At 41.4% G+C, this 24,434-nt stretch overlaps 1 protein-coding gene across 4 annotated transcripts in view; it reads right to left on the reverse strand.

Moving 5' to 3' along the window:
* Positions 1–21,678: 21,678 nt before the first annotated feature.
* Positions 21,679–24,434, reverse strand: part of pms1 (PMS1 homolog 1, mismatch repair system component) — a 58,347-nt gene continuing 55,591 nt past the window's right edge. For 3 of the 4 annotated variants that reach the window (XR_004205658.1, XM_020461950.2, XM_020461949.2), the window contains one exon: positions 21,679–23,539. Coding sequence is in view for 2 of the 4 variants with exons in the window: in XM_020461950.2 (XP_020317539.1) it covers positions 23,345–23,539 (195 nt within the window). In the remaining 2 variants the exon portion in view is untranslated. The remainder of the gene's footprint in view (positions 23,540–24,434) is intronic. The other variant, XR_004205657.1, reaches the window with a different exon arrangement.

Here is a 24,434-nt window from a genome sequence, read left to right on the forward strand (position 1 = left end):
CCCAAAGTTATTCCTTGCCCACTGCCATCCCGACTAATGCATATGGACACGTAACAGATGCATTTTCAGGAAGTAAAGCACTATGGGAGCGAGCTTTACACATTACGTGGTCCCTACACGTATCATGCCTTTAGGCTACATAGCAATGGCAGGAAGTTCTAGAAAAGCCCAACGAATAGTAGTAGGTAGAATAACATTTTTTTTTAAATCAAGTTACTTCCAAATCATTCTCAGAGGTAGAAGCAATCAATTCAATTAAAACATGTAATCAATGACATATACACAAATTACACTACATTGAAACTTATAAACATGATGACAACATTACATGACAATTTTCCACAATGTTTATGATTGTTGAAAAATTAAACATCTAGTTCAGTTGATAAAATACCTGATGTAACACTTTACAATATAGACTTAGATATGAATTAACATTAGTTAATGCAGCAGTTAGCACAAACAAATGATTAAGTAATAGTGCTACAAATCATTAAGTATTCTTTATGCCAACATCACATACTTTCCATTATGTTTACAATGAATATTTGTTGAATCTAGTTCAATGTAGATCTAGTACCTAATCGGCAGTACTTTAGAATACAGCTTCATTACTCATGTGGATTATTTAGTTAATGAGTTCACGCAGTAATTAACATGAATACATCATTAAGCTAATGAAGGTAATACCGGGAGGGTGTGTTCATAGGGTGGGAGGGAAGGGACTTGTAACATGACTGTAATGGCATATTCTCTGCCATTTGTGTGTGTGAAAAAAATATAGACTTTTAATAAATGAGTAAAGAGGTGAAAATGGCAATAAATGGCATGTACATAAGTATTAGTAAGTAAATGGTTTGTTAATTAGGTATTAGTTAATGCTATCTAAGTATTAAAGGGATAGTGCGGGATTTAGCAATTCCTTCCTGCGTGCAGTTTGAAGAAAGTTGAAGGTAGTTCTGCGAGCCATTGCTAACTAGCATTAGCGCAATGACTGGAAGTCTACTGTAACAGCTGTCATGGCTACTGGAGCAGCCAGATCAGCTTTTTCATAAATAAGTAGCACTTCTTGAACACCTCCAACATTCAAATCTAATCATCAGATAGGTGTGCTTAAGTGATAAATCTCCAAATCAGCACCATTCTCCAAAATCCCCATTCTCTAAAAAATATCTGTCAAGGTAGCAATAGTACTGCACATGTTGGATTGTTTTCCTGGTCTGTGCCAGGTAAGTGTTGCTGCTAAATGAACAGCAGCAGGGAAACGCTTTGACTGATCATCACTACATCTGTCACCGCAAGACTAGCATTTCCAGAGAAGTGACACTGCCAACAACATTCCGTGCTTGACAGGTGAGGATGTGACAGTGAGAAAAGGGGAAGGAGGGGGAAACAGTTCTGGTTGCTGCGCTCAGGATTCCCCTCCGTCTGGTATTAGGATGCTCCACCTCATCCCGGTCCCGGACGGGGCAGAGAGCCACAAACAAGGGGAAGGGGTAGGCTGCCAGGGGCAGTCCGACATCTGGAGCCTTCGGCAGACGTGCAAGACATACGGAGTCTGAACAAAAAAACATCTGGAGAAACACTCTGGCAGATTGTGGGAAGGAAGGACTTCCTTGTAACGTACACGGGTTGATAGGGATTAGGATGGATGAAGCTGTCGCACTTGACGAAAACCCTTTGACGAAAACCCTTTGTGTTCTTCTAACTGATTGAGGAAAGTCTAATACAGGGGTGGGCAACTCCAGTTCTCGAGGGCCTGATTGGTGTCACAGTTTTGCCCCAGCTAACACACCTGACTCCAATAATCACCTAATCATGATCTTCAGTTTAGAATGAAATTTGATTAATCAGCTGTGTTTGCTTGGGATGGAGAAAATGTGTGACACCAATCAGTTACCCAAGGGCTGGAGTTGCCCACCCCTGGTGTAATAGCTGAGGGGTCATCAATGGATCATCACTACTATGCCAGGTGTATTGGAGAGTTTTGGGAAGCCATACCAAAGGAGGTACTTGGGGAGGTACTTGGGTCTTTGGTAACTGGTATGGAGTTGGTCCTCTGTGTGATCCTGCCCTGTCTATTTATCTGGTGACTATGTATGGGAAGTCTTGACTGCCCATTGACGAATTACTTATCAACCCCTACTCCCTGAACACATGAGAAGGTCTGAAACAGGGGTGTCAGCAGGGGTGTCAACTCCAGTCCTCAGGGGTCAAAGTGTAAACTTTGCACTTCATTAATCAAACACTGATTCAAAAGGCAAGGATTTAAATCAACAGGTATGTGGCCCTCCAGGAGCTAAGACCTGTGCTAATGTGACTTGGGGAGCTAATACAAGTCCTCAGGTCTCAGGAAGGTTACTCGTCACACAAGTGAACCACGGAACCACCTCCATTACACTTCACCCCTCGCATCCAAGTGACGGCACCAATGTGACAGACTGGGTTTTGAACCCGGGTCTCCTGTATGCCAGAAAGTATTCAAGTCTCAAGAAGGTTGCTCATCACACAAGTGTGAGTAATTAACTAAATCAAAGTAGCTAGGATAGACACTGGCATAAAAGTGCATCAAGAGATGGGCCAATCAACCACACAGGGAAAGCCTGGGAAAGTTTCTCAATCCTGGGAAGTCTCTCAATCCTCACACTGCTAGGCATCCAGGTACCTGCAGATATGTAGTAATCACTAAAATAACCAAGAAAGGATGAGAATAAGGGGCCAGCTGAAAGGTAGTCTGTTAAAGTCTCTCTCGGGTCCGAAGAAAGCAATGAAATGCAATAAAAGGAGCCAGTCTGGGACAAGGGGAGCCAGATGTGCAGCTGCTGGAGGCTACCTGTCGTCAGGCCACAATGATTTATCCTTCCCGTCCACACCGCTGCTTGCTTTTTCACTTAGGGGAGGAATCAGCGCTCCCATCCCTAAACTATACTGACCTCTGTGAAACTATCACATGATTAATGGCATTGTAAAGCTACTGGAAGTTGGGATCTTTTTGGTGTCCATTCAAGATACATTTAAATTACTTTATTTTTTTGTCTTTTGTGTGACATGACAGTTGGAGGTACATCCGCTGCAACAATCGTGTTTACAACACATCTAAATATCTATCTTCGTTTACGAGGAGGACAGTGACTGACATAAATGTGGCTAAAAGACAGCCAAGGCCCAAGGCAATGAAGCAAGTGTTCTCAGGGGCCGTGGGCTGACAGTGATGGAGGATAGATGTTTCTCTAAGGAGACTGGGAGAAGTCTGGATTATGGAAACCTCATGTCTCCCAGTGTCATTCCTGTGCAGTTCCGACAGCCGGATGAAGAAGAATATCAGCTATCTGTCAGATGGGGGATATGTTTTGACATGTCTCAGAACAATATTTATGAAACGTTTTTAGAGATATTATTACATACAATTAATTATACGGAAAACTCTGGGTTGAGTGAAATGTTCAGAAGCAATAATGCTGTAAAATGTACAATAAACTGACAACCAGTCATTACCAGAGCCAAATATATACGGGCCGACAAAACTTCTCTGGACATCCCTGTTAATAATTAGCCTCCTCAATGGGAATGAATATGTGCGCCATTAGCAAGGTTTATTTTCTGAGAATGTGCCTCCCCCACTACAGTGACAGATCAACAGTTTCCATTTAGAAAGTTTGGTATACTAAAACTAAGGGTTTTGTGTTGTAATGAGGTAAGTCTATTGACTATGAACCAAACATGCAGCATATACAGTGCCTTCAGAAAGTATTCACACCTCTCAACTTTGTTGTGTTAAAACCTGCATTTAAAATGATTACATTTAGATTTTGTGTCACTGGCCTACACACAATACCCCATAATGTCAAAGTGGAATTATGTTTATAGAAAATTATAAGCTGAAATGTCTTGAGTCAACAATTCAACCCCTTTGTTATGGCAAGCCTAAATATGTTCAGGAGTAAACATGTGCTTAACAAGTCTCATAAGTTGCATGGACTCATTCTGTGTGCAATAATAATTAACATGATTTTTGAATGACTACCTCATCTCTGTACCCCACACATACAATTATCTGTAAGGTTCCTCAGTCGAGCAATGAACACAGATTCAACCACAATGCCTCGCAAAGGGCAACTATTGGTAGATGGGTAAAAAAAAAAAAAAGTAAAATTACATTGAATATCCCTTTGAGCATGGTGAAGTTATTAATTACACTTTGGATGGTGTATCAATACACCCAGTCACTACAAAGATACAGGTGTCCTTCCTAACTCAGTTGCCGGAGAGGAAGGAAACCACCCAGGGATTTCACCATGAGGTAAATGGTGACATTAAAACAGTTAGGGTTCAATGGCTGTGACAGGAGAAAACTGATGATGGATCAACAACATTGTAGTTGCTCCACAATACTAACCTAAATTACAGTGAAAAGAAGGAAGCCTGTACAGAATAAAACAAATATTCCAAATCATGCATCCTACTTGCAACAAGGCACTAAAGTAACACTGCAAAAACAATTGTGAAAAGAAATTAACTGAATACAAAGTGTTATGTTTTGGGCAAATCCAAAACACAACACTGAGTACCACTCTTAATATTTTCAAGCATGATGGTGACTGCATGATATTAGTGGCATGCCTGTCAATGGGCAAGGATTAGGGAGTTTTGCACAGGCAAAATCCTAAAGGAAAAACTGGTTCAGTCTGCTTTCCAACAGACACTGGTAGACATATTCACCTTTCAGCAGGACAATAACATAAACCACAAAGCCAAATATACACTGGAGTTGCTCCCCATGACATTACCCCATGACAAATATCCCTAAGTGGCTTAGTTACAATTTTGACTTAAAACTGCTTGACAATCTATGACAGAAATGTCTGTCTAGCAAAACAACCAACTTGACAGAGCTTGAAGAATTTAAATGTGTCAACATTCCAGGTTTACAAAACTCTTAGAGACATCAATGTGTTGACTCAGGGGTGTGAATGCTTACAAAAATATTTCATATACGTACTGTATTTTTTTTATTTTAAATTGGCTACATTTTCAAAAAAAGATGTTTTCACTTTGTCATTATGTGTGTACTGTGTGTAGTTGGTTTAGATTGTGTATTTATTTAATCCATTTCGAATTCAGGCTGTAACACAACACCATGTAGAATAAGTTAAAGGGCAGGAATACTTTCTGAAGGAACTGTACATTTGAGGTCATTTCTGAGGGAAACAATTAACAACATGGCAGTTGTCCCGGACTGCATCTTCAAGTTCAGAGATACAATTTCAGGGAGAAAATTCACCTCACAGACATCATTGAGTGGAATTCCCAAGCCATTATGGAATAGTTGGTTACTTCATCTCAATCTGTTGTTTCATTTTTTAAAATGTATTTTGGAAGAACATGAACTCTGCTCCAGGAGCAGTTACACTTACACATTCTATCTGTATAGAACAGTTTCAGTTCATATTCTGTATACACACTGAACAAAAACATAAACGCAACATGCAACAATTTCATAGAGTTACAGTTTACATAAAGAAATCAGTCAATTGAAATACATTCATTAGCCCCTAATCTAAAAAGTCAAGGGGTCTGAAATCTTTCCTAAGCACTGTATACAATGCCTTCGGAAAGTATTCAGACCCCTTCCCTTTTCACACATTTTGTTATGTTACAGCCTTGTTCTAAAATAGATAAAACATTTTCCTCATCAATGTACACACAATACCCCATAATGACACAGCGCAAACAGAAATACCTTATTTACATAACTATTCAAACCCTTTGCTATGATACTCGAAATTGAGCTCAGGTGCATCCTGTTTCCATTGGTCATCATTGAGATGTTTCTACAACTTGGAGTCCACCTGTGGTAAATTCAATTGATTGGACATATTTTGGAGGCACACAGCTATCTATATAAAAGCTCCCACAGTTGACAGTGCAGTTCAGAGCAAAAAACATGATCTCGAAAGAATTGTCCGTAGAGCTCCAAGACAGGATTGTGTCGAGGCACAAATCTGGGGAAGGGTACCAAAACAATTCTGCAGCATTGAAGGTCCCCAAGAACACAGTGGCCTCCATCTTTCTTAAATGGAAGAAGTTTGTAACAACCAAGACTCATCCTAGAGCTGGACGCCCGGCCAAACTGAGCAATCGGGGGAGAAGGGTCTTGGTCAGGGAGGTGGCCAAGAACCAATCAGGCTTTTATGGTAGAGTGGCCAGACAGAAGCCACTCCTCAGTAAAAGGCACATGACAGCCCGCTTGGAGTTTCCCAAATGAGCTCAATTTCGAGTCTCATAATAAAGGGTCTGAATACGTAAATAGGGTATTTCTGTTATCAAACATTTCTAAAAACCTGTTTTCTCCCTTTGTCATTATGGGGTATTGTGTGTAGATTGATGAGGGGAAATTGCAATTGAATCCATTTTATAATAATGCTGTAGGGCCTCCCAAGTGGCGCAGTGGTCTAAGGCACTGCATCGCCACTAGAGAACCTTGTTCGAGTCCAGGCTCTGTCGCAGTCGGCAGTGACCGGGAGACCCATGGGGCAGCGCACAACTGGCCCAGTGTCGTCCGGGTTATGGGAGGGTTTGGCCGGCAGGGATGTTCCTGCCCTATCGCGTACTAGCGACTCCTGTGGCGGGCCAGGATCAATGCACGCTGACACGGTCGCCAGGTGTACTGTGCTTCCTCCGACACATTGGTGCGGCTGGCTTCCAGGTTAAGCAGGCGTTGTGCCATGAAGCAGTGCGGCTTGGTTGGGTTGTGTTTCGGAGGATGCACGGCTCTTGACCTTCGCATCTCCTGAGTCTGTATGGGAGTTGCAGTCTTGGGACAGGACTGTAACTACCAATTGTAAACCATGAAATTGGGGAGAAAAAAAGTGTGTAAAATAAAACAAAAATCTTAATAATAATGCTGTAATGTAAAAAACAAAATAAGGAAAAAGTCAAGGGGTCTGATATTTTCCAAATGCAGCGTATACATACAGTACCAGTCAAAAGTTGCCTTGATGACAGCTTGGCACACTTGGCATTCTCTCAACCAAATTCACCTGGAATGCTTTTCCAATAGTCATGAAGGAGTTCCCACATATGGTATGCTGAGCACTTGTTGGCTGCTTTTCCTTCACTATGCGGCCCAACTCATCCCAAACCAATTGGGTTGAGGTTGGATAATTGTGGAGGCCAGGTCATCTGATGCAGCACTCCATCACCCTCCTTCTTGGTCAAATAGCCCTTACACAGCCTGGATGTGTGTTGGGCCATTGTCCTGTTGAAAAACAAATGATAGTGGGACTAAGCGCAAACCAGATGGGATGGAGTATTGCTGCAGAATGCTATGGTAGCCATGCTGGTTAAGTGTGCCTTGAATTCTAAATCACTGACAGTGTCATCAGCAAATCACCACCACACCATCACACCTCTCCTCCATGCTTCACTGTGAGAACCACACATGTGGAGATCATCTGTTCACCTCTGTATCTCACAAAGACACGGCGGTTGGAAGCAAAAATCTAAATTTGGGACTCCAGACCAAAGTGCAGATTTCCACCGATCTAATGTCCATTGCTCGTGTTTCTTGGCCCAAGCAAGTATCTTATTATTATTGGGGTCCTTTAGTTGTGGCTTCTTTGCAGCAATTTGACCATGAATGCCTGATTCACACAGTTTCCTCTGAACAGTTGATGTTGAGATGTGTCTGTTACTTGAACACTGTGAAGCATTTTTATGAGCTGCAATTTCTGAGGTGCAGTTACAGTGCCTTGCAAAAGTATTCATCCCCCTTGGCGTTTTTCCTATTTTGTTGCATTACAACCTGTAATTCAAACAGATGTTTATTTGGATTTCATGTAATGGACATACACAAGGTAGTCAAAATTGGTGAAGTGAAATTTGAAAAAAGTATCGTAAAAAAAAAACAATAAAAAAAAAACGGAAAAGTGTTGCGTGCATATGTATTCATCCCCTTTGCTATGAAGTCCCTAAATACGATCTGATGCAACCAATTACCTTCAGAAGTCACATAATTAGTTAAATCAATTCCACTTGTGTGCAATATAAGTGTCACATGATCTGTCACATGATCTCAGAATATACACCTGTTCTGAAAGGCCCCAGTCTGCAAGACCATTAGTGGGGGCACCACCACTAAGCAAGGAGCACCACCAAGCAAGCGGAGACAAATGAAGACAAAGGAGCTCTTCAAACAGGTCAGGGGGCAAAGTTGTAGAGAAGTACATGACACCAGAACAAACCTGCAAAGAGAGGGCCAGCCACCAAAACTCACAGACCAGGCAAGGAGGGCATAAATCAGAGAGGCAACAAAGAGACCAAAGATAACGCTGAAGGAGCTGCAAAGCTCCACAGCAGAGATTGGAGTATCTGTCCATAGGACCACTTTAAGCCATACACTCCACAGAGCTGGCCTTTACGGAAGAGTGGCCAGAAAAAAGCCATTGCTTAAAGAAAAAAATAAGCAAAACCATTTGGTGTTCGCCAAAAGGAATGTGGGAGATTCCCCAAACATATGGAAGAAGGTATGAGACTAAAATTTTGCTTTTTGGCCATCAAGGAAAACGCTGTGTCTGGCGCAAACCCAACACCTCTCATCACCCTGAGAACACCATCCCGACAGTGAAACATGGTGGTGGAAGCATCATGCTGTGGGGATGTTTTTCATCGGCGGGGACTGGGAAACTGGTCAGAATTGAAAGAATGATGGAGCTAAATACAGGGAAATTCTTGAGGGAAACCTGTTTTAGTCTTCCAGAGATTTGAGACTGTGACAGGGGTTCACCTTCCAGAAGGACAATGACCCTAAGCATACTGTTAAAGCAACACTGAAGTGGTTTAAGGGGAAGCATTTAAATGTCTTGGAATGGCCTAGTCAAAGCCCAGACCTCAATCCAATTGAGAATCTGTGGTATGACTTAAAAGATTGCTGTACACCAGCGGAATCCATCCTACTTGAAATGGCAGGAGTAGTTTTGCCTTGTAGAATGGGCAAAAATCCCAGTGGCTAAGCTTATAGAGACATACCCCAAGAGACCTGCACCTGTAATTGCTGCAAAAGGTGGCTCTACAAAGTATTGAGTTATGCACGCTCAAGTTTTCAGTTTTATTGTCTTATTTCATGTTTGTTTCACAATAAAAAAATATTTTGCATCTTCAAAGTGGTAGGCATGTTGTGTATATCAAATGATACAACCCCCCCCCCCCCCCCCCCAAAAAAATATATTTTCATTCCAGGTTGTAAGGCAACAAAATAGGAAAAATAGGGCTATCTTCTGTTTTCCAACAAAACCTTGTCACAACACAACTGGCTCGTACACAGGCCCATTATCAACAACTATCACTCCTGTGTTCCAATGGCACGTTATGTTAGCTAATCCAAGTTTAGCATTTTAAAAGGCTAATTGATCATTAGAAAGCCTTTTTGCAATTATGTTAGCACAGCTGAAAACTGTTGTTCTAATTAAAGAAGCAATAAAACTGTCCTTTTTAGACTAGTTGAGTATCTGGAGAATCAGCATGTGTGGGTTCGATTACAGGCTCAAAATGGCCAGAAGCACAGAACTTTCTTATGAAACTCGTCATTCTATTCTTGTTCTGAGAAATGAAAGCGATTCTATGCAAGAAATTGCCAAGAAACTGAAGATCTCGTACAACGCTGTGTACTACTCCCTTCACAGAACAGTGCAAACTGTCTCTAACCAGAATAGAAAGAGGAGTGGGAGGCCCCGGTGCACAACTGAGCAAGAGGACATTAGCGTCTAGCTTGAGAAACAGACACCTCACAAGTCCCCAAATGGCAGCTTCATTAAATAGTACCCGTAAAACACCAGTCTCAGCGTCAACAGTGAGGAGGCGACTCCGGGATGCTGTCCTTCTAGGCAGAGTTGCAAAGAAAAAGCCATATCTCAGACCGGCCAATAAAAATAAAAGATGAAGATGGGCAAAAGAACACAGACACTTGGACAGAGGAACTCTGCCCTTAAGGCCAGCATCCCGGAGTCGCATCTTCACTGTTGACGTTGAGACTGGTGTTTTAAGGCAAATGCAGCTACTTTGCTGTTATTCTTCCTAGATTGTTTGACGTGACTGTGTTAGCTGAAGTTGGCTAGCGAGCAAGCAAGGGATAAGAACGCTGCCTGCCATCATGGCAATGGAACATTTAGAACGAACGACTTGTCAGGCACTGATGTTGGGCGATTAGGCCTGGCTCACAGTCAGCGTTCCAATTCATTCCAAAGATGTTCGATGGGGTTGAGGTCAAGGCTCTGTGCAGGCCACTCAGTTCTTCCACACCAATCTCGACAAACTATTTCTGTATGGACCTCGCTTTGTGCCTGGGGGCATTGGCATGCTGAAATAGGAAAGGGCCTTCCCCAAACTGTTGCCACAAAGTTGGAAGCACAGAATCGCCTAGAATGTCTTTGTATGATATAGCATTAAGATTTCCCTTCACTGGAACTAAGTGGCCTATCGCAGACCATGAAAAACAGCCCCAGACCATTATTCCTCCTCCACCAAACGTTACAGTTTGCACTATGCATTTGGGCAGGTAGCATTCTCCTGGCATCCACCAAACCCAGATTAATCCGTTGAACTGCCAGATGGTGAATTGTGATTCATCATGCCAGAGAACTCGTTTCCACTGCTCCAGAGTCCAATGGTGGCAAGCTTTACACCACTCCAGCCGACGGTTGTCTTTTACAGTTGACCGGGGCAGCTCTAGAAGGGCAGAAATTTGATGTACTGACTTGTTGAAAAGGTGGCATCCTATGACGGTGCCACGTTGAAAGTCCCTGCGCCCTTCAGTAAGGCCATTATACTGTCAATGTTTGTCTATGGAGATTGCATGGCAGTGTGTTCGATTTAATAGACCTGTCAGCAACGGGTGTGGCTGAAATAGCTTAATCCATCAATTTGAAGGGGCGTCCACATACTTTTGTATATATCGTGTAATTGGATTTGTCCACCAGTGCTGCTCTTTGGTCTTCAAGCAGCAGAGCGTGACATCTGACTCACAGTCTGACTCGTCACACATATCCAAACAGCTCCAGAAGCCTGCCAGCTCTGAGCGTCATTGTGGCACTGTTGGAATGGATCTTATTTGGCAAGTTTCTCCACTCGGACATGCAGTGGCCCACTGGATGCACAAGATGGCTCAGAGATTTGCACACTGTGCTAATTTCTGGTGTTGCTACCTGTTGTAGACACGGCATAGCTAAGCACATTTACCATTACAATTAAACTTATAGTTACAATTAGTTACAGAAGGAACTATTCATTATAACAGTATGACCTGCTTGGTCAAATGTAATTTAACAGCAAGAACCAACAACACAAATTAGCACTGGCTAAATGACAGTACAGTATTAATGCCTTTTACATCCTGGGACTATGCACAACCATCTGTCATAATTACAATGCCTTCAGAAAGTATTCACGCCCCTTGAATTTTTCCACATTTTGTTATGTTAGTGACAAAGTGGGGTTAAAATGGATTGAATTGTAATTTTTTTGTCAGTAATCTACACAAAATAATGTCAAAGTGGAAGGACAAATAAAACACTCATGTTGATTAGATAAGTATCCCCCTCAGTCAATGCATGTTAGAAACACCTTTGGCAGCAAATACAGCTGTTAATATTTTGGGGTAAGTCTCTAAGTGCTTTGTACACCTGGATTGTGCAATATTTGCCCATTATTCTTTTTCAAATTCCATTTGGTCGTTGATCACTTCTAGACAGACATTTTCAAGTCTTGCAGATTTAAGTCAAAACTGTATGTAGGCCACTCAGGAACATTCAATGTTGTCTTGGTAAGCAACTCTAGTGCAGATTTAGCCTTGTGTTTTAAGGGTATTGTCCTGCTGAAAGGTGAATTCGTCTCTCTGTGTCTGGTGGAAAGCAGAGTGAACCGGGTTTTCCTCTAGGATTTTACCTGTGGTTAGCTACATTCCGTTTATTTTTATCCTGACAAGCAAAATACAGAGTGGGGTACCCAGTGATGTGTTGTATTGGATTTTCAAAAAATATCTAACACGTTGTATTTAGGACAAAAAGGTCATTTCATTGACATGTGTATTACTTTAGTTTTTTATTTTACCTTTATTTTACTAGGCAAGTCAGTTAAGAACAAATTCTTATTTTCAATGACAGCCTAGGAACAGTGGGTTAACTGCCTGTTCAGGGGCAGAACGACAGATGTTGTACCTTGTCAGCTCGGGGATTTGAACTTACAACCTTTCGGTTACTAGTCCAATGCTCTAACCACTAGGCTACCCTACCGCCTTGTTGCAAACAGGATGCATGTTTTGAATATTTTTTTATTCTGTACATGCTTCCTTATTTCATGCTGTCATTTAGGTACAAGTAGTATTTGAGTAACTACAAGTTGTTGATAGGAAAAAACTATCACAGCAACCATTTTAGAATCACCATTGGCCCCATGGTAAAATCCCTGAGCAGTTTTCTTTCTCTCGGGTGAAGTCAGTTGGGAAGAACGTCTGTATCTTTGTAGTGACTGGGTGTATTGATACACCATCCAAAGCCTAATTAACAGCTTCACCATGCGCAAAGTCATAATCAGTGTTTGCTTTTTTCTTTTTTTTACCAATCGGTGCTCATCTTTGTAAGGCATTGGAAAACTTGAATCTATGTTTGAAATTCAATACGTGACTGAGGGACCTTACATATATGTATGTCTGGGGTACAGAGAGATGGGGTAGTCATTAAAAAAATAATGTTAACCACTATTAAATTATACACAGTGAGTCCTAGCAACTTATGTGATTTGTTAAGCAAATGTTTACTCCTGAACGTATTTAGGCTTGCCATAACAAAGTGGTTGAATACTTTTTGACTCAAAACATTTCGGATTTTCAGTAATTCATTTGTTTTAAATTTCTAAAAACAAATTCTACTTAGACATTATGGGGTATTATGTGTAGATCAGTGACATAAAATCTCAATGTAATCAATTTTATATCCAAGATGTCCCACAACAAAATATGGAAAAAGTCAAGGGGTGTCAATAATTTCTGAAGGCACAATTTTCTGAAAACTAGTAATATGCTTACATACAGTGGGGAAAAAAGTATTTAGTCAGCCACCAATTGTACAAGTTCTCCCACTTAAAAAGATGAGAGAGGCCTGTAATTTTCATCATAGGTACACTTCAACTATGAAAGACAAAATTAGAAGAAAAAAATCCAGAAAATCACATTGTAGGATCTTTTATGAATTTATTTGCAAATTATGGTGGAAAATAAGTATTTGGTCAATAACAAAAGTTTATCTCAATACTTTGTTATATACCCTTTGTTGGCAATGACAGAGGTCAAACGTTTTCTGTAAGTCTTCACAAGGTTTTCACACACTGTTGCTGGTATTTTGGCCCATTCCTCCATGCAGAACTCCTCTACACCAGTGATGTTTTGGGGCTATTGCTGGGCAACACGGACTTTCAACTCCCTCCAAAGATTTTCTATGGGGTTGAGATCTGGAGACTGGCTAGGCCACTCCAGGACCTTGAAATGCTTCTCACGAAGCCACTCTTTCTTTTCCCGGGCAGTGTGTTTGGGATCACTGTCATGCTGAAAGACCCAGCCACGTTTCATCTTCAATGCCCTTGCTGATGGAAGGAGGTTTTCACTCAAAATCTCACGATACATGGCCCCATTTATTCTTTCCTTTACACAGATCAGTCGTCCTGGTCCCTTTGCAGAAAAACAGCCCCAAAGCATGATGTTTCCACCCCCATGCTTCACAGTAGGTATGGTGTTCTTTGGATGCAACTTGAGTTTGTACCAAAAAGTTATATTTTGGTTTCATCTGACCATTCTCCCAATGTTCTTCTGGATCATCCAAATGCTCTCTAGCAAACTTCAGATAGGCCTGGACATGTACTGGCTTAAGCAAGGGGACACGTCTGGCACTGCAGGATTTGAGTCCCTGGCGGCGTAGTGTGTTACTGATGGTAGGCTTTGTTACTTTGGTCCCAGCTCTCTGCAGGTCATTCACTAGGTCCCCCCGTGTGGTTCTGGGATTTTTGCTCACCGTTCTTGTGATCATTTTGACCCCACTGGGTGAGATCTTGCGTGGAGCCCCAGATCGAGGGAGATTATCAGTGGTCTTGTATGTCTTCCATTTCCTAATAATTGCTCCCACAGTTGATTTCTTCAAACCAAGCTGCTTACCTATTGCAGATTCAGTCTTCCCAGCCTGGTGCAGGTCTACAATTTTGTTTCTGGTGTCCTTTGACAGCTCTTTGGTCTTGGCCATAGTGGAGTGTGGAGTGTGACTGCTTGAGGTTGTGGACAGGTGTCTTTTATACTGATAACAAGTTCAAATAGGTGTCATTAATACAGGTAACGAGTGGAGGACAGAGGAGCCTCTTAAAGAAGAAGTTACAGGTCTGTGAGAGCCAGAAATCTTGCTTGTTTGTAGGTGACCAAATACTTATTTTCCACCATAATTTGCAAATAAATTCATAAAAAATCCTACAATGTGATTTTTTTTCTCATTTTGTCTGTCATAGTTGAAGTGGCTTACCTATGATGAAAATTACAGGCCTCTCTCATCTTTTTAAGTGGGAGAACTTGCACAATTGGTGGCTGACTAAATACTTTTTTGCCCCACTGTATATCCCAGGATGCACCAGAGAAAAAGTTGTGTAAGCATGTGCCACTAAATCTGACACGTGAATCACTGCACCCCTACCTTCATGCTCGCTTATGAGTCTGAATAAATAAAAATAAGGAACCAAATAACACTAAACTAAGAAACATGCTTATGGATACATGAATGTCTTGAAAAAAATACCCCCTCCCCCACACACATTTATATCTATGCTGAATCCAAACACGAGGAGAGTGCAACCCAATAGCTCATCCTATGATAATATTATAGTTGCCACAGGGAAAGGTCAAACCACAGCACACGTCTTGGTTTTCATGGCCTCCGCTGTGACTCCACAGATGGCTTCAGCATTGCTGCAAGGCAAAAATGATCTTAAGAGCCTATTGGGGGAGGGGGGAGGGGGTGTACAAGAGGAGGGCTGGCAGCCTTCCCAGAGGTGCCATCATCTTGGCCCTGGATCCTGCCTTGTTTGAAACTTCGATTAGAGCCGTGGGTACTCCCTGATGCACTCGTGTCATGAGTGTTCTGCCTCCAGAGTGTGTGCACTCTGCCCCATGTGTGCTGCCTTCGGCACATTGGGGTCATATCAGGGTGATTAGCGGGGATTAACTGATTATCATCTTTTTAACATGTGACAGTTAAAAAGGTCAGTCATTACTTATTTTACCAGCTGTCATTCAAACCACCTGACATGTTTTTATGTATTGTTTTTTTCTGAGCCTAGAGTTGTTTTGTTTTTTTACCAATAGTTAGCGCATCAATTAGCATAGTGCATCCAATAATGTATTACATACTGCTAGCTCCTCCTCATCATACGCAATGGACTGTCCAGATGGAACATTATCAAGTTATATAATATCTCATATCACTGCTCCAACGTGCGAGGCCTCTACTCCTCAGGTTGTACTCAACAACTGGGGTAACTGCATACTTCGTTTGCAGCATGGTAACGTAACCCCATTAACAAAGTCATCAAGGCCTAAATAAAATGACATGTGCTATATATTGACCCACCTTCCCACGACTTTTGGATCGGCAATGAGAAATCCATACTATACCTAGCAGTACAGAAAGAGGTTAGGGGCGCCGTCTGTTTCTGTTAAGGAATAGGAAACTGGATGTAGGGAATGACGAGGAGTTTTGATTTCCATTTAGAAATGTATAAAGTACACTATTGGCACCAGTATTAGTTAGATATGAGAGAACACTTTGCTTATGTCAAAAATCTAATATAGTCCTTCAAATAATAGGACAATTGGTGCAAGCAGTTGTACGTTAACAAGGTTACATCAAAGAATACTAGTAAGTGGCCAAGGATAGGGTAAGGTTAAGTTTAAGTATGCTAGGGCGTGATTGACATTAGGGCAACGTTAAGGTTAAGCATTCAACTGGTTAGGGTTAACAGTTAGGGTAGGTTATGTTTAGGCAAGCTAGCTAGTAGGTTAGGGGTATAGGGTTAGGGCATGGGTAGGATTACAAAAGTAAAAACCGGCCAAGAACCACACCCGGATTCAACCACTGCCACTCGAAGGATGTCTTTGTTACCCCCAGCTACCAACCTGCTAGCACATTTCTGAGATGACTCAACATCACACAAAAAAAGTGTTCATTATTTACTTATGGCTGCATTTCATATGCACAAACCTTACCTTTATTTAACTAGGCAAGTCAGTTAAGAACAAATTCTTATTTTCAATGACGGCCTAGGAACAGTGGGTTAACTGCCTGTTCAGGGGCAGAATGACAGATTTGTACCTTGTCAGCTCGGGGGTTTGAACTTGCAACCTTCCAGTTACTAGTCCAACGCTCTCTCCACTAGGCTACCCTAGTAGCAGTTCCTGCATAGCAGTTCCACAATTATTCTTCTGACATTTCAATTATGGATCAGTGATGACGGATTAAAAAAAAATGACTGACAGTGCAGCCAAGTCTCCATCAAAAGGCTTTGAGGACACAATTAGAATAATTTCATTTCTATTTGTTTTTGGTACTCCAAAAGCAAAACTAATATTGTCACTAACCAATCCAACCCCATGAAACATGAGCTGTATCCACCTGAATTACCACCTGCCGCTCTCAGTCTCTCCTGCCATTACCGCCCTGGTCCTGACAAAAATCAAAAATGTCACCACCCCTATGAAATGCCCATACAAGGCTGGAGCAAGTAGTCCCTAGAGATCCTACCAGGAACCACTACCTGATCCAGGCCTCAGCACTGCCAGAGTCTGCCTCTGGCATTGGGTGACCTCTCCATCACCTCCAGTCCCTATGGGCCCAGTTATGACACAGCCTTATATATTTATATGCCTTACTAGGACACTATTCAAAAAGCTCAGCATGTTCCTTAGCATCGGTTTCATTTGAGAGGACTGATGCCATTAGTTGAAAATGCTCTTAATGCTCATGAGACAGCTGCAGAGAAGTTCCAAGTCCTTTGCCACCCTCAAGCGGCATTGTATTTAGCTTGCCAAAATAACAAGTTTGTCCTCAATTTGCTGTGGCTTTTAGAGAGCAGCATTTGAGATGCTTTCCGCAACACCTCATAGAAAAATGTGATTCTCTCAAGACAAGTTTTTCAGCTGGTCAACACCCAATGCAATTTCCTTTACGAAAGAAAAAACGGGCAAGAGTTTATTAACCCTTCAGACTCGCAGGAATTGGCCTATATGGATAGGGCTAAATTGAAAAGTTCTTAAAGAAGAAATATGAAATGCATAAGCATGGTAGCAATTGAAAGGGAACTGTTTGGAGATTATGGATAAATTATTAGACCAATAGGTAAGGACAACATTTCACCTGAAAAGACAATCCAAACATTACACTGTTGATTTTATGTGCATTTTACATTTACTGTACATTTACTGTACATTTGTTGATAATGAAATCTAAAAATACACTGGATACATTCAGTAACATGATTTTGGATTTTGATGTATGCTTGTGGTTATTGTCTTGCTGGAAGCTCCACCCGGGGCCAAGTTTCAGCATTCTTGCTTTTGGCTAAAATATCCTGGGTAAAGTTCATGATGCCATTGACCTTAACAAGGGCTCTAGGACAAGTGGAAGCAAAATAAGCCCCATAACAAATATCCAACACCATATTTTACAGTAGGTATGGGGTTATTTTCCGCTTTCATTCATTCTCATTTCAACCCCAAACCCACCACTGGTGTGTGTGGCCAAAAGAGCTCTAATTTCATGTCATCTGACCAAAGTACTAGTTCCAATCCAAGCCCCAAATTCGTTTAGCCAACTCCAGGCATTTACGTTTCTTGGATGAAATAAAAATAGAGCTCTTTGGCCACACAAACCCCCAAAACACCATGTTGATGTTTCCCTTATTTTAGCAGTTACCTGTAGCTCACTATTTCAATTTGTTATTTTTGCTCATCTTTAATCGAGGGTGTGTCAATCATTTCGGACCCCACTGTATGCCTGTTTATATGTGAGCTGATTCCCTGGTGATTGTAGTCTCATGTCTAACAATGAAAAACCTCCAAAATATGTATATTATTTTTTGCTAAGAAAACATGGGGGGCCAAATAAAATCACCCGCGGGACGAATTTGGCTCGCAGGCCGCCTATTGGGGAAGCCTGCCCCTAAGGTCCCTGCTGTCAAACTCCATGATAACCACCACCACCTTGCTCATATAGAGTTGCTCAAAACATTTTAAAGCCATGAACCATATGTCCACAGGGCACCAACTGTTAAATCCTTACAGCAACTGAGCTTTATTTGAAGCAAGGTAATTGGAGGTGCCTCACAGTGACTGCACTTTTGGGCCAACCACAGAAAAGCAACTACTTTGATTTCATGGGCATCAAGCACACACTAATCTCATGGGTGTTAAAGGCACTGGTTTGCAGCAGTGGGAGAATTCTTACAGCCACACCACATTTCATGGGTCAATGGCACTTTGTGGGGTCATTGATACTTCTGTTTTTGATTTCAAATCAGAGGTCTATTGTTAAAATTTGATTTTTAAAACTCTGGTCTCTCAGTGACTACTGTATCTCTGTATAGTGATAATCTCACTAATAGTAAGCCCTTTTTCAGCTCATTGTTTAACGATTTAAAAAAATACCCTCACAACTAAAATACTGGATCACATCCCACATTTACCAGTAATTATCATCACTCACTGTAAAAACTCACTGTTTTCTATAGAGCTATATGACTCATATGTTTCTCAGTATTGTCGCGAGACGCACAATACATTGGTGACCATATCGGTAATATAAAAAAAATATTGGCACAAATGGGTCTTCCAAATGGATAATGACCCCAAGCATATGGGGCGGAAGGCAGCCTAGTGGTTAGAGCGTTGGACTAGTAAACAAAAGGTTGCAAGCTCAAATCCCTGAGCTGACAAGGTAAAAATCTGTTCTGCCCATGAACAAGACAGTTTACCCACTGTTCCTAGGCTGCCATTGAAAATAAGAATTTGTTCCTAACTGACTTGCCTAGTTAAATAAAAAGTAAAATACTTCCAAAGTTGTGGCAAAGTGGCTTAAGGACAACAAAATCAAGGTATTGGAGTGGCCATCACAAAGCCCTGACCTAAATCCTATAGAACATTTGTGGGCAGAACTGAAAAAGTGTGTGTGAGCAAGGAGGCCTTACAAACCTGACTCAGTTACACCAGCTCTATCAGGAAGAATGGTCCAAAATTTACCCAACTTATTGTGGGAAGCTTGTGGAAGGCTACCCAAAATATTTGATCCAAGTTAAATAATTTAAAGGCAAATACTAATTGAGTTTATGTAAACTTCTGACCCACTGGGAATATGATGAAATAAATAAAAGCTGAAATAAATCACTACTATTATTCTGACATTTCACGTTCTTAAAATAAAGTGGTGATCCTACCTGACCGAAGACAGGACATTTTTACTAGGATTAAATGTCAGGACTTGTGAAAAACTGAGTTGAAATGTATTTGGTGTATGTAAACTTCCGACTTCAACTGTCGGTGCCTACATGTAACACAGGACAGGGCTGTGTTTTTCTGCTAATGAAGGAAATGTTTCTCACTCAAACACAAAATAGTCCAGCATAGGGCCAAGTCAGGTGCCTACCATGGAGAATCCGGGACACGAAGATATAGTTGGCTCCCATTCAAGTAATCACAGCTATCAGCAGGAGCATGATCATGCTGAATGGTTGCAGCCCAGCAACTCAAGCTGACCCAGTTTTTAGAAGTAGGCTAGCACACTGCATAAGAATATGAGTTCCTGATGGGTAGAGTTGAGTTGGGGGGATGAATATTGTTCTCTACTTTGTGGCCAACATACTCAAACGCCTAATGATGAGGAGCTCTGCACATAAGCATAACCCACGATGACACAGATTATTCAACACATGATTTTCAACATGTCCCTAAGCTGATATTGTTAGCAATGTACAGTGGCAAGAAAAAGTATGTGAACCCTTTGGAATTACCTGGATTTCTGCATAAATTGGTCATAAAATGTATCTGATTTTCATCTAGGTCACAACAATAAACAAACACAGTTCACTTAAACTAATAACACAAAAACAATTATACATTTTCATGTCTTTATTGAACACAGTGTAAACATTCACAGTGCAGGGTGGAAAAAGTATACCTCCTTTGGCAACAATAACCTAAACCCAAACGTTTTCTGTAGTTGAGGATCAGACCTGCACAATGGTCAGGAAGAATTTTGGACCAATCCTCTTTACAAAACTGTTTCAGTTCAGCAATATTCTTGGGATGTCTGGTGTGATGCCACAGTCACACCACAGCATCTCAAATCGGGTTGAGGTCAGGACTCTGACTGAGCCACTCCATTAGACGTATTTTCTTCTGTTGAAGCCATTCTGTTGTTGATTTACTTCTGTGTTTTGAGTCGTTGTCCTGTGGCATCACCCAACTTCTGTTGAGCTTCAATTGGCGGACAGATAGCCTAACATTCTCCTGCAAAAGGTCTTGATAAATTTGGGAATTCATTTTTCCATCAATGATAGCAAGCTGTTCAGGCCCTGAGGTAGCAAAGCAGCCCCAAACCATGATGCTCCTCCACCATGCTTTACTGTTGGTGTGCTGTGCCTTTTTTTCCTCCACACATAGTGTTGTATTCCTTCCAAACGACTCAACTTTAGTTTAATCTGTCCACAGAATATTTTGGAACTTCCAGGTGCACTGCTGCAAAATTCAGACGTGCAGCAATGTTTTTTTTGGAAAGCAGTGGCTTTCCTCCCATGAACACCATTTTTTTTTGTGTGTTTTACGTATCGTAGAATTGTCAGAGATGTTTGCATGTTCCAGAGATTTCTGTAAGTCTAACTGACAGTCTAGGATTCTTCTTAACCTCACTGAGCATTTTGCGCTGTGCTGTTGCAGTCATCTTTGCAGGACGGCCACTCCTAGGGAGAGTAGCAACAGTGCTGAACTTTCTCCATTTATAGACAATTTGTCTTACCGTGGACTGATGAACATCTAGGCTTTTAGAGATACTTTTGTAACCCTTCCCAGCTTTATGCAAGTCTTCAATTCTTAATCTTCTGAGATCTTTTGTTCGAGGCATGGTTCACATCAGGCAATGCTTCTTGTGAATAGCAAACTCAAATTGTGTGACAGTTTTTTTATCACAGGGAAGCTCTAACCAACATCTCCAATCTCGTCTCATTATTGGACTCCAGGTTAGCTGACTCCCGAGTCCAATTAGCTTTTGGAGAAGTCATTAGTCTAGGGGGTTCACATACTTTTTCCAACCTACACTGTGAATGTTTAAATTATGTATTCAATTTAGACAAGAAAAATACAATAATTTGTGTGTTATTAGTTGAAGCACACTGTTTGTCTATTGTTGTGACTTAAATGAAGATCAGATCAAATTTGATGACCAATTCATCCATTAACAAAAACTTAGTCTTCAAAGTAATAATAAATATGCTCTGAATCAAAAGTGTTGTGCAAAACCTAAATATAATGCATGTATTAGATATTCATCTTATCGACTATGGACGTTTCTTGTAACCTTAAGAGCTGCTTAACTAAATAAACTATGTAAAAAATAATAATTGCATAACATGCATTTATTCACTTTCATTAACATTAGTAAATACATACATAAAACCATTTATTATGAAGACCTGCATTTAAAAAAAGAAAATCAGGAACACAACATCTTGATTATAAGCAGATCTTCAAATATGGGTTAAATAAAAATAAATGTCAGCAATCTACACACAATACCCAATAATGACAAAGAGAAAATAGATTTTTCAAAAGTTTTGCAAATGTATTAAAAATAAAAAACAGAAAGACCTTATGTAAATAAGTATTCAGACCTTTTGCTATACAACTCGAAATTGAGCTCAGGTGCATCCTGTTTCCATTGATCATCCTTGAGATGTTTCTACAACTTCATTGGAGTTCACCTGTGGTAACATCACCAGTCTATATAAGGTCCCACAGTTGACAGTGCATGTCAGTGCAAAAACCATGAAGTCATGAGGAAGGAATTGTCCGTAGAGCTCCGACACAGGGTTGTGTCAAGGCACAGATCTGGGGAATGGTACCAAAAAAAAATGTATGCAGCAATGAAAGTCCAAGAACACAGTGACCTCCATCATTCTTAAATGGAAGAAGTTTGGAACCACCAAGACTCTTCCTAGAGCTCGACGCCCGGACAAACTGAGCAAATCGGGAGAGAAGAGACTGTCAGGGAGGTGACCTTGAACCTGATGGTCACTCTGACAGAGGTCCACAGTTCCTCTGTGGAGATGGGTGAACCTTCCAGAAGGACAACCATCTCTACAGCACTCCACCAATCAGGCCTTTGTGGTAGAGTGGCAAGACAGAAGACACTCCTCAGTAAAAGGCACGACAGCCCACTTGGAGCTTGCCCAAATGCACCTAAAGGACTCTCAGACCATGAGGAACAATATTCTCTGGTCTGATAAAACCAAGATTGAACTTTTTGGCCTGAATGCCAAGCGTCACGTCTGGAGGAAACCTGGCACCATGTTTTTCAGAGGCAGGGACTGGGAGACTAGTCAGGATCGAGGGAAAGTTGAACGGAGCAAAGTACAGAGAGATGCTTGATGAAAACCTGCTCCAGAGCACTCAGGACCTCAGACTGGGGCGAAGGTTCACCTTCCAACAGGACAACGACCTTATTAAGCACACAGCCAAGACAATGCAGGAGTGACTTCGGGACAAGTCTCTCAATGCCAGCCAGCCAGAACCCGGCCAGAACCCAAACTTGAACACAATCTAACATCTCTGGAGAGACCTGAAAATAGCTGTGCAGCGACGCTCCCCATCCAACCTGACAGAGCTTGAGAGAATCTCCAGAGAAAAAAGGGAGAAACCCCCCCCAAAATTCTGGCGTGCCAAGCTTGTAGTGTCATACCCAAGAATACTCGAGGCTGTAATCGCTGTCAAAGGTGCATCAACAAAGTACTGAGTAAAGTTCTGAATACTTACGTAAATGTACTATTTCAGTGTTTCATTTTTAATACATTTGCAAAAATGCTAAAAATTTTGCTTCGTCATTATGGTATAGTGTGTAGATTGATGAACAAAAAACAAGTGAATCCCTTTTAGAGTAAGACTGTAACATAACAAAATGTGGAAAAAGTCAAGGGGTCTGATTACTTTCCGAATGCACTTTATCCAGGGTTTGTTTTAACTAGCTCATTACCTCCATGGAAAAGGTAACAAAAGATAACAAAGCTACAAAATATTGGACATATTCAGCGCCTCTTGTTCGGTGTCAGGAATGTCAGAAAGGTGGTGGAAAAAGGCTTGTCCATGGATGCAGGCTTGGCTGGTCTCCTCTAGCTGCTGTTGCATCCGCAAAAGTATGTCCTCCACATCCTCTTTGGCAAGGGTCACAGGCAGCTGACGGGCCAGTCGAACAGCTTCTCCCTTCAAGCGGAACACACGCATTAAAGGCAACATAGTCAGTATATTTGGCTTTCACCTAGAGATAGAGTATTGATCTAGTGGTCTTGATGTTGACATTGGGTGTCTGCTTCTTGGCACCACTATCCTGGTCTGGGTCTTGATCTCAGCTCATAGTATCAGAAAAAAAATAAAAAATTGTAGTCTCTAAACTCATGTGGTCAAGATGCACCACCTTGCTTTCTGGCCAACTCAGTGGCCTTGGGGGTAAGAGTATCTGCCCTGAGATTGGAAGGTTGGGTGTTGGGGAGATGGATTTGTGGTTAGGCCCTGTGATAGACTAGCATCCTGTCCAGGTGGTGTACTTGTACATCAAGCTGTTTTATAATACAAACAAGAGGTAGGCTTTTGCCCCATGGGCCCATTCAGGTTTGGACATGGCTACTCTTACTTACCTTGCTTTTTAAACGTGGAAGCCAGATGCCAAATGTTTAGAGAGAATGTATTATTTCTCTGGGTCTCGTTTTATCACAATGAATTGGTCTTGGGCTCATCATGGTGTTAATATACAGGGTCTGGGACTCAATGGGACTCGGACTGGAGTGTTCCGGTCTTGACTCCATCTCCACTTTCATTACATGATAAAAGGCTTTCAAAACCTTCACATCAATTTACCGCCAGGAAAGTACAGTATAGGAACCTTATGTATACACACAGTGCCTTCAGAAAGTATTCATACCCCTCGACTTATTCTACATTTTGTTGTGTTATAGCCTGAATTCAAAATGCATGAAATCAATGTTTCTCACCCATCTACACACAATACTCTATAACAGGGGTGGGCAATTCCAGTCCTAGAGGGTCGGATTGGTGTCACAGTTTTCCCCCAGTGAACAATAATCACCTAATCATGATCTTC

The sequence above is a fragment of the Oncorhynchus kisutch genome, linkage group LG26 (genome assembly GCF_002021735.2).
Source record: "Oncorhynchus kisutch isolate 150728-3 linkage group LG26, Okis_V2, whole genome shotgun sequence".
NCBI classification, from domain to species: domain Eukaryota; kingdom Metazoa; phylum Chordata; class Actinopteri; order Salmoniformes; family Salmonidae; genus Oncorhynchus; species Oncorhynchus kisutch.